Source organism: Lithobates pipiens, unplaced genomic scaffold (assembly GCF_037356315.1).
Source record: "Lithobates pipiens isolate NorthernLeopardFrog02 unplaced genomic scaffold, aLitPip1_a1.2 Scaffold_27, whole genome shotgun sequence".
Classification (NCBI taxonomy): domain Eukaryota; kingdom Metazoa; phylum Chordata; class Amphibia; order Anura; family Ranidae; genus Lithobates; species Lithobates pipiens.
The window spans coordinates 96261438-96272194 of NW_027507788.1; the positions used below are offsets into that span (position 1 = coordinate 96261438).

The 10757-nt window shown below is 42.8% G+C and overlaps 1 protein-coding gene across 4 annotated transcripts in view; it reads right to left on the reverse strand.

The window, feature by feature from the left end:
- Positions 1-339: 339 nt before the first annotated feature.
- LOC143934015 (cell adhesion molecule CEACAM8-like) overlaps positions 340-10757 on the reverse strand; it is a 76470-nt gene continuing 66052 nt past the window's right edge. For 2 of the 4 annotated variants that reach the window (XM_077457247.1, XM_077457245.1), the window contains one exon: positions 6268-8596. In XM_077457247.1, the coding sequence (XP_077313373.1) occupies positions 8586-8596 (11 nt within the window). In that variant the 3' untranslated portion in view covers positions 6268-8585. Of the gene's footprint in view, positions 2750-6267; positions 8597-10757 lie in introns of those variants that run through there. The other 2 variants (XM_077457246.1, XM_077457248.1) reach the window with 2 other exon arrangements.

Below are 10757 nucleotides of genomic sequence, written 5' to 3' on the forward strand. Positions count from 1 at the left end.
TCGGCGGCCATTCTAAAATTCAAAAGCCCCGCCTCCGCCTGTGATAGGCGGAACACTGAATTTCCCAGCAGCCTGTGTTCCGCCTATCACCGATATCGTCTCATCCTCGTACTACGGACGAGGATGAGACGATGTCCGTGATAGGCGGAACACAGGCTGCTGGGAAATTCAGTGTTCCGCCTATCACAGGCGGAGGCGGAGAAGGAGGCGCGGCTTTCAAATTGTAGTATGTCCGCCGTCTGTCTGCTCGATACGCTGATCGAGCAGTCAGACGGCGATGACTCGAGTATAAGCCGAGGGGGGCACTTTCAGCCTCAAAAAAGAGGCTGAAAATCTCGGCTTATACTCGAGTATATACGGTAATTGCGACACTAATCATATTGTAATTTAATGTTATTAAAAATAATAATTTCCTGCTTGTGTGATTGGCTCACCAATTTTCCCAGAAGTCTGCCTAAGATACAAGTCAGATTTCAGGCATCCCCTGCAACAAAAATTTCATTTTTGGATATATACTTTCAATAGGAGCAGAGTGTATAGCTTGTATAACCGTGTAAATGTTCTTGTTCCTTCAAAATAACTCAACACAGCCATTACTGTCTAAACCACAGTGAGTACACCTCTAAGTGAAAATGTCCAAATTGGGCCCAATTAGCCATTTTCCCTCCCTGGTGTCTCATACTGGTCACTGGAAGTTCAACATGGTACCTCATGGCAAAGAACTCTCCCAGGATATGAAAAAAATTATTGTTGCTCTACATAAAGATAGCCTAGGCTATAAGAAGATTGTCAAGACCTTGAAACTGAGCTGCAGCACAGTGGCCAAGACCATACAGTGGTTTAACAGGACAGATTCCACTCAGAACAGGCCTCGCCATGGTTGACCAAAGGAGTTGAATGCACGTGCTCAGCATCATATCCAGAGGTTGTCTTTGGGAAATAGATGTATGAGTGCTGCCAGCATTGCTGCAGAGGTTAAAGGGGTTGGGGGTCAGCCTGTCAGTGCTCAGATCATTTGCTGCACAATGCATCAAATTGGTCTACATGGCTGTCCTCCCAGAAGGAAGCCTCTTCTAAAGATGATGCACAAGAGTGCCTGCAAACAGTTTGTTGAAGACAAGCAGACTAAGGACACTACTGGAACCAAGTCCTGTGGTCTGATGAGACCAAGATCAACGTATTTGTACTCCTTACCTGGTTGCCGCCACACATGCTTGACACCATCTAAAGCAAAGACAAGTGCGTCTTGCCTACATTCAAGCATGGTGGTGGGGTGGACATGGTCTGGGGATGCATGAGTGCTGCCGACACAGGGAGCTTCAGACCATGTGTAGAGCATGATTCCCTCCCTTCAGAGACTGGGCCCCAGGGCAGTATTCCAACATAATGAACCCAAACACACCTCGAAGATGACCACAGCCTTGCTAAAGAAGCTGAGGGTAAAAGGTAATGGACTGGCCAAGCATATCTCCAGACCTAAACCCTATTGATCATTTGTGGGGCATCCTCAAATGGAAGGTGGAGGATCGCAAGGTCTCCACCAGGACGACATCACGGAGATGGTGGATGTTCGAGTTTGAAGAGGACTCCAGTGGCAACCTGTGAAGCTCTGGTGAACTTCATGCCCAAGAGGGTTAAGGCAGTGCTGGAAAATAATGGTGGTCACACAAAATATTGACACTTTGGGCCCAATTTGGAAATTTTTACTAAGGGCTATACTCACTTTTGTTACCAGTGGTTTAGACTTTAATGGCTGTGTGTTAAGTTATTTTGAGGGGACAGCAAATTTACACTGTTATATACAAGCTGCACACTCACGTGACAACACTGAAGAAATTAAATATTTCCAAAAATGTGAAGGGTGTACTCATATTTGTGAGATACTGTATGTAAATTGCAAAGGGCCAAAAACGGTAAATTCCAAAAACATGATAAAAACACAGTAAATAATCAAGATGTATGTTTTACTGCATGAAGCCGACTCACTGTCCAGTAATTTGTTTAAATAATATCAGTCTGGACAGTGTAGAGCAATATATTTAATTTGTAACCTTGAATTCAAAACGTATCTGCATTTTTGCAAAATGCAATTTTTGTGTACTATATACAGTATATGTACTTATATATTTTTGCTAATTCTTTTTATTTTTCACTTTGTAATTTTGAATATTGTTCATAGCTTTTTATATAAGGCAAACTGTGCCTTAGGTTTAGTGGCCCTTTGACATTTACTCTAACTTGAAATATCTGTTATTGATGGATTAATCGATCCTTCAGTTGGTTAAATCTCCAACCATTTTCCTAATATTTTTTAGGGACTTTCGTGTCAAGATCTCTGCATTTGTGTTCTCAACTACGCCCACCAGCTGCTGGCATTCCAACTAATCCTCACTGTTGGATTTTCTCTAATAAAGAGATCTTACCACTTAAGTTCCCAAATATATTAGCAGGTAGTTTAGCCCATCAGTGAAATATCAGATTAGGTCAGATTGATCCATTAATAATGAGAATTCAAAGACCATTCACGCTGTGCAAATGAAAGAGAAATGTTTGACATCTTAGTAAATCTGCCCATCCAGAGTCAGAGGTGACATATTCAAACATAGCTTGATTGGAAGTTTGATGTAGCTGGATCTCCATTATAGATTTATGCTTAGTAGAAAGGTGAAAGACCCAGTAAGCTTCTCTGTAATAAATCCTCTGGATAGTATTTTCACCTCTGACCCTCAAAAGTCCCCCAATCATTAACCTAGGAAGAAAAAAGAAAGAATAATTCCAAATCTGTTGTGAACAGTCAACTACTAAGAGGATAGGCAGTTTTCGCTATCTACATGGCTTGAAAGCGATATTTCAATGGCTCTCGTCATTTACAATCAATGGGCAGCATGGGAGCCAAAGCTGAACTCTAAAAAAAGGAATTACGGTACACTTTATATAGGAACTGTATTATCTGCTAAAGGGTTTGTAATGCAGTTCAGCCAGCCTGAATCACTCATCTCATTTCTCATTGCATGTGACCTCAGGATATCCTGGTTCAATTTGCACCTTTCAGCTCATATGCTCCTATCACACTGCTGGCTATGGATGAGCTTGGGTTTGGGAAGCTTCAAGTGGCAGCCCATTTTGCTGCAGCTGGGGCATTCCCAAAGAAATAGGGATGCTTGTGACATCATTGACCTACTTTGGCCACATGTCCTTATTAGGTCAATCAAGCTGACCTAATATGATAATGTGGCCATATTAGGGCATTAGTCACTAGTCCTGTACACCAAAGCTCTATACTAGGTCCTGTCCTATTTAATAATATCACTTACAAATAGACCTACTTTACCCAAAAACCCTTTAATCTTTTTTTGCTGATGACACAAAGGTGTGATATCCCTGGAGGTGTCTAACATTGACCAATCTTCCAGCAATGCCAAATCATGTTCCAAGCAGTGGAACGTGCAGTTCAATATTTCTACATTTAAAATAATGCACCTAGGGAAAAAGAATCCCTAGGCAGTGTACAACATTGGGGGTGCAGTGTTTTCCTCTGTAGTGCTGGCCAACAATTTGAGGGGGGGGGGGGGGGGTACTTATTTCAGATGATTAAAAAATAATAAAACAGTGTGACCAGGCAGTGGGAAAAGGGAAGAGAATTTTAGGATGGATCACTAGAGTGGTCACCTGCAGGATGAAAGAGATCCTGACTTCTCTATATAGATCTTTATATCACTAGAAGGAAGGAGGTCTTGATTCCTCTATGTAGATCTTTAGTGAGATCCCATTTAGAATACTGTGTCCCGTTCTGAAGACCTCACTCACAAAAAAATATTGAAAAGATAGAAGAAGTCCAGAGATGTGTAACAAAAATTGTAAAATATCTGTGGAATAAAACGTATCAGGAGAGACTGCAAGAACTTAATATGTTTAGTCTGCAGGAAAGAATGGAAAGGAGAGACAGGACTTAAAACTTTAAATACATAATAAGGGGGTGAATAATGTTCAGGACTATGAAGCCAAGATCAAGAACATGAGGACATGACCTCAAACTAGCAGGAGGAAAGTTAATAATCGTAGAAAATGTTAGAGATGTGAACCTTGAGCAGTGCCTCAAGTTTCCCTAATTCCGGTGACCCATACGGAAGGAGGAGGGTGCTGGCATGGAAAGAGCCTGTCCCGGCTTAATGCATACCAACAAGAGAAAAGAAAAAAAAAAACCTCTAAGTGTATCCTAAATGAAAGCGGCCTCAGTCTGGCTCCATTGAGGCAACGTCACTGACGAGTTTCCCCCAACATGTTTCAAAATAAATGCCTCGGATGGGCGTGTGACGTGGACGGAGGTGGGCTGAAGTGGCTTTCACTCAGGATACAAGTTTAAGAAAATAATCGGGCACCACTTGGTCTTTTTTTCTGTGATCAATTTCTAGGTTTCTATATTTCGATGATGAATCCCCACCCCTTTGAGTAAATGCAGTTACGAGGCGGTCACGTTACGTCAATGATGTCATAAGCTTCCTCGCCCCTTTGTGTACATACAGCTTCAGGGTGGGGAATTGGCTCAAAATGACAGCTTCCTTCCTGGTTCTCCCATTATCGGTTTGGCCTAAACCCAAGCTCACCACGTCATGTAAAAATGAATTAGCTGGTCAAGTTTTAATTTTAACACCAGTAAATTAGTGCAGGCTCCTCTTCACATTACTTTATTTAAAGTGGCAGTCCAGTCAAAAATGAAAATGTTTGTATTATTTATATGTAAAATATATGTATCTTTGACTTTATTCATTTGCTGTATAGCTGATTGTCTGGCTTTTATTAGACTTTCTAAGCCTGGCAATCATCTTCATCCTGTTCTTCAGGGAAAACCTTACTTTCTTATTTCTGAATTCTGCATTGAGGCCTCTCACTTCCTGAAAACGTTGTCCTCTTCTGCTTCTTCTTCTGTCTTGCCCAACCCCACCTCCATCCCTCCTATCAAGTAAAAGCAAGCAATATGCCACAGTTTGGAGAATACTGCCCTATTGTGTGTGCCCCTTCAGTTGCCTGTTGGGCTTCTTATCAGGTAAGCAGCCAACTGCTTAGCAAAGTCAGCTGGCAACAGGAAGAGCTTTTACTAGCAGAAATTCTGCAACAGATTCACAAAAGATTATTTTCTTAACTTATTTAGCTTCCTCAACAAGTTTTTGTTTCTTTCCTGAAACTTCCCTCCTAAAGTGATATACGTCGATAAATACAATACAGTGGAACCTCAGATTACGAGCATAATCCGTTCCAGGAGTATGCTCGTAATCCAAAGTACTCGCATATCAAAGCAAGTTTTTCCATTGAAGTCAATGGAAACGAAAATAATTTGTTCCGCATCGACTTCAATGGGATGCAATGGCGCATGTGGCCAGAGGCGGGGGGCGGCAACGGAGAGCCTCAGAAACGTCCGAAAAAGCCCAAGCACACTTCAGCTGACCTCAGAATGGCTCCTGAACCGAGTCTTTCCGAGATCAGCCGAACTGTCCTCGTGCCTTTCCAAAAACCGACAATCTGCTCTGTTCGGCTCCGGTGCCCCCCACCCCAGGCCAAAAGCAGTACTAGAGTGCGAAATAGAGTGCTTGTTTTGTGAAACGCTTGTTAACCTCGTTACTTACAAACCGAGGTTCTACTGTATGTTAATAATCTTACTGCCATGGATAAGTAGAGAGACACTGAAGAAACCATTGCTCAAGGTTCCCTCCAGTTCTGGTGACATAGCCCAAAGCGTACTGTAGGTATCTGACTGTTCCTCCATTTCAGCAAAGGTCTAATGTTACGTGGTCTTGAGTTTAGATTGATCAACTATCTAGGCTTTGGATCACATAGCCATCATTGGCATATTTCAGTCCTTCTATAATGCTTTAATCATCCACCCAGTAACATATCTTTAAATTAAATTAGATACAAACCCATCACAAAAATGCTATATAAACTTTAACATGTTAATGTCATTTTCACATCTGCAGCTGACATTAAAATAATACCTGGTGATCCCACCACATACCTTCTTGTGCAGGCCCTTCCTGCTTTAGGGTGACAACACTCAATCCCTGTCTGCCATTCCTTCCCTGTGTTATCACCCTGTCACACGCTCTCCCAATGGAGACTTCAAGCATTCATGCCATCGCGTATTGCAGAGGCATGATGTTCCATATTTGTCACCATTGGGGAACCTACCCTGAGAAATTAGGTGTGTATGTAGGTAAGAAGTGGCAGCAGGAGATCAGCAGTTCTGATACATAACAAAGGATGAAAACAAGGTGAAAACAATATTTTATTAAACAAAAAACAAAACACACATCGCAATTGTTCTTGATACATAGTGCTTAAGTAATTTTAAATGTCAGTCAGTAAGGCTTTACATGTATTTCACCCAAATAACCCATATCATGCATTTTGTACAAATTTCCTGACTATACAACTAAGCTGGGACATTTAAAGGACAACTCCAGACAAGATAAAGCATGAAATTAAATAAATATTTGGAAATCTCCCATTAATGTTAATGTTTGTAATGATAGGCTGGAGGTCGCATATTCATTAAGTGCAGCGGAGGGCAACATCTTAAGCTGGCCATACACCTATAGATTATCTGCAGATTTTCTATGGTTAGATGGAAAAAGTGGGAGATTCCTCCATCCACAGTTTAGCGAAATCTGTTGCACCTTTTCCATCTAAGCATGGAAAATCTGCAGATAATCTATAGGTGTATGGTCAGCTTTATTCAAGGTAGTGGTGGTTCACTTTTTAGAAGGCAGTTGAGTTTATTAAGTTTATCACCGCTGCGTGCAACCACATGCATTGCACACAGTAGCCTCCTCCTGCTAGAATCCTGTGCCACTATTTTGAACACTACACCATAAGAAGGTCACCAGACAGATCTCATGCTTGTACTGTACAAAAGAATGCCTTGGGCCTGAGATGTTGCGGTTTAAAGTTGAAATTAATTATGGGTTTTACTTCCACTCTTTTCCCTTGTCCTGCTAGCAGCAACTTTGGAGCGGTGAATACACCGCTTCTTCACCGCTCCTGCCCATTGAAATCAATGGGGCAGCGCGGTTATACCGCCGGCAAAGCACTGCTGTAGCAGCGCTTTTAACCCTTTCTCAGCCGCTAGCAGGGGGGTAAAATTGCCCCGCTAGCGGCCTTATACCGCCGCTAAAGCAAAGGTAAATCTGCGTTTTAGCACCGTTTTACCTGCAACGCCGCTCCCGCCCTAGTGTGAAAGGGGCCTAATAATACCTTCTCCCTGGAATGCATTGGTGGGCGACGTAGCCTTCACAGGGTGCAGCTGTGAGGTCCTGGCTAGGTCACCAGTGCCCCACAGCTGTCCCCTGGGAAGGCTGCTTCAATAGTGCCTCACTAGACCAGGAAGTGTGATAAATAAAACATTTATTGTTCCTTACATTTACTTTAAACAAATGGATAGATGAAGTTTTGAGATCAGCTTGCAGAGCTGCATTCCCCAGGGATCTTTGGAGAGTAAGGGGGGATCTTTAGGATCAATTCATTATACTAAATATAGCACACCAATTTCTATTTTCAGAAAATCATTTATGTGAATAATGATCCTTATGGCAAATAAATGATTTGTTATCATTGAGTGAATTGTGTTTATCATTTTCTTGTTGATGTGTTTAGAAGCACCACTTCTTTAATAACCAGCTTTTCATATAATTATTACTGAATGCTGTGTCTTGTCTGGAGTTCTTCTTTAAACAGCACCTGTCATTTAGTAGTAGACACAATGCAGCATAGAAGGGGTATAGGGTAAGGTCATCTTGAGTCCCCATTGTGAGAGGAAATGGGCACCTCCGGATTCCTCCCCCCTTTCCTACCACTGTGTAGTATGCATTGCAGTGCACAGGTTTAAGCTGAACTTGCACTGTGCTGACCTAGCTTGCAATTTTTGTGGCACCCAAAGGCATTTTGTAAGCCTTTGGGCGCCACATTGTTTGTAAACCCTTTACAACCACTTTTTACTACAGGCCTATAATAAGGCTTACATGTAGCTACACTGGATATCTGCTAAACCTGCATGGTTTAGGAAATATCCCTGTATTTGCATGTGCACTTAAGGAAACTGAAGCAACGGCGCATAGGTGCCGTTGCTTCAGTTAGACTGTGCCGTTACCGGTGGCTCATGAGTGACATCATTGCGACTCCAGCCAATCACAGCACCGGAGCCACCACATCGGGAAGTAACCTCTGGGAGCGATGTCGGCCTCCGGAGCGGGGAACTAGGACCACTGCAGGGGCTTAGATCTCAGGTAATTAATTCATAATGAGCTAGTATTCTATGCATACTAGCTCATTATGCCTTTGTCTTGCAGGTTTTTTTTGGGGGTTTACAACCAACTTTAACTAAACAAGCCACACATGTGTGAATGGGGTGTCACCATCTTCCCTATCCTTTCTGCAGCACAAAGTTTGCTGCTAAATGACAGGTGGGAAGAATAGCGGGGAGGGAGGAAAGTGCACCTATGTCTCAATATTTTTGGAAGGGCACTTTACAGTGCATTCAGACTGGTGCAGCTGTCCAGTGCTGTTCAGGAACATGCGCCTTCTAGTCTCCTTGGTTAAAGAGGACCTGTGATGTAAAATTGAAAAATCTACTGTTAATACTACAAGCTGGTTAAAAATTAAACTGCAATGCAAAATGATGGTTACATGATTTCCACGAGATTCCCAGATATCAAAAATGTCTTCTTCTGTATTCTAGTGTGGCATTCAGATGGAGATAGTGCTTGTTATCCCAATGTCAAGTGGTTATCCTCTTAAATTCCAACCATGTAACAAATATGTGTGGGAGCAAAAAGGGTGGGTTTTAATTTCTGCGTTCTACACATACAGTGGATATAAAAAGTCTACACACCCCTGTTAAAATGTCAGGTTTCTATGGTGTTAAAAAAAAAAAAAAATGGGAGAAAGATAAATCATTTCAGAACTTTTCACCTTTTAATGGGACCTATAAATTGTAAAACTCAGTTGAACAACAAACTTTGAAATCTTTTAGGTGGAGGGACGTGAAAATAAACTAAAATAATATGGTTTTACTATAGCACTCCGACTCGTACCCAAAAAGACTATCAGCATGGCACATCTTGACTTGGTAATATTTGCCCATGCTTCTTTGCAAAAAAAACCTCCAAAAATCTGCTAGATTGCAGGGGCATCTCCTGTGCACAGATCAGATCACCCCACAGATTTTCAATCTGATTCAGGTCTGGGCCATTCCAAAACTTTAGGCTGGGTTCACACTTAAGGGAATTGGATGTGGATCTTCTCCGTATCCAATTCGCATAACAAGAGTCAAAATTCAGCCCCAAATTTGAATGGAGATGCACCGGACTCCTGCTGTGAGCCCCTGCATGTTCTAGTGTGACGCCAGTGGCAGAATTATAGGGGTTGTCAAGATCGCCATGGCGACCGGGCCCCTTGTACTCTTCGATAGGAGTTCCCCGATCATCAGCCGAACTGAAATCGGCACTATGTGGGGAGCCCCTAACATTAGGCTTAGTGAAAGCACAGTGCTGTGCTCTTTGTCTCCCCCTACAGTGCAGTACCTGGCAGGAAGAGCCAAGGTAAATGTCTGCCTTTTTTTTTTTTAAAGACTATCTACTGTATTTGTGTGTGTGTGTGTGAACGAGCATGCTTGTATGTGAGCATGCATGCGTATGTGTGTGTGTGTGCGCATGTATGTGAGTGTGCATATGTATGTATGTGAATATGCATGTGTTTATCAGTGGCGGTGCATCCAAAAGGGTGCAGAGGTACCACCCCCTCTATGACCAATGGATAGATTCATTCATAGCATAGCATAGATCTATCCATGGCCACCGCTGCCACCCTCATATTTAGGTGTCTAGTCCCTTTTGGGGTGCCGGGCACCTGAATTACAGCAGTGGGGGGTGTTTTTGCAGCACCTGATTAGAGCCATAGGCTCTAATAGGCTTCAAAATAGGTGAACTGCGAGTGCCATGCTTGACAGTCTACCCAGGTGTGTTAGAAAAGTGAATTAATATTCACTTTCTCAACACTGAACCGCCTCTCCACCAATCAGGTGTGCGGGTCTGTTACCCGTCACCTGATTGGCTGAAACGACAGGGGCAGCTATTGGACGCCTATCAGGAGGAGAGGACAGGAGATGCATGGAGGACCCCGCTCATGGCCGTTACCCGCTGCCCCACCAAGACAGGGTAAGTGGCGGGCAGACAGCGAGCGGGTGGTGGGGATACACAGTGGCAGCATTTGATGGGCACACCAACAGAGTTTGATTGGCACAGTGGCTGTAATTGATGTTTTTTTTTTTTAATTATTCAGTTTGCTTGCGCCCCCCTAAAAATTTTGAGCACCAGCTGCCACTGGATTATATGCGTGTGCATTTATTTTATTATATATATATATATATACACATGTGTGTGATGTATGTACGCACATTTTATGTAAAATGCTGTTTCTCCGAAAAGCGATCCATGCTCAGATCACTTTTCAGAGGCATTTGACAGACGGTAGAGAGGCAATATGTTGCCTACTGACCACCTGTTTTAACCCCTTAAATGCATCATCACTATGGTGCAACTGCATGCAATGCACACAGTTGCAGGGTGGTTGCAGTGCAGCTCCATTCACCTAGGGGTGTACTTCAAGGGTGCCCTGACTGGAAAAAGATTGTGAAACACCGACATAGAGGAACCCATCTCTCCATTTTCCTCCTGCAGTCGCTGAATGCCTGTGGGTGGGAGAGGATG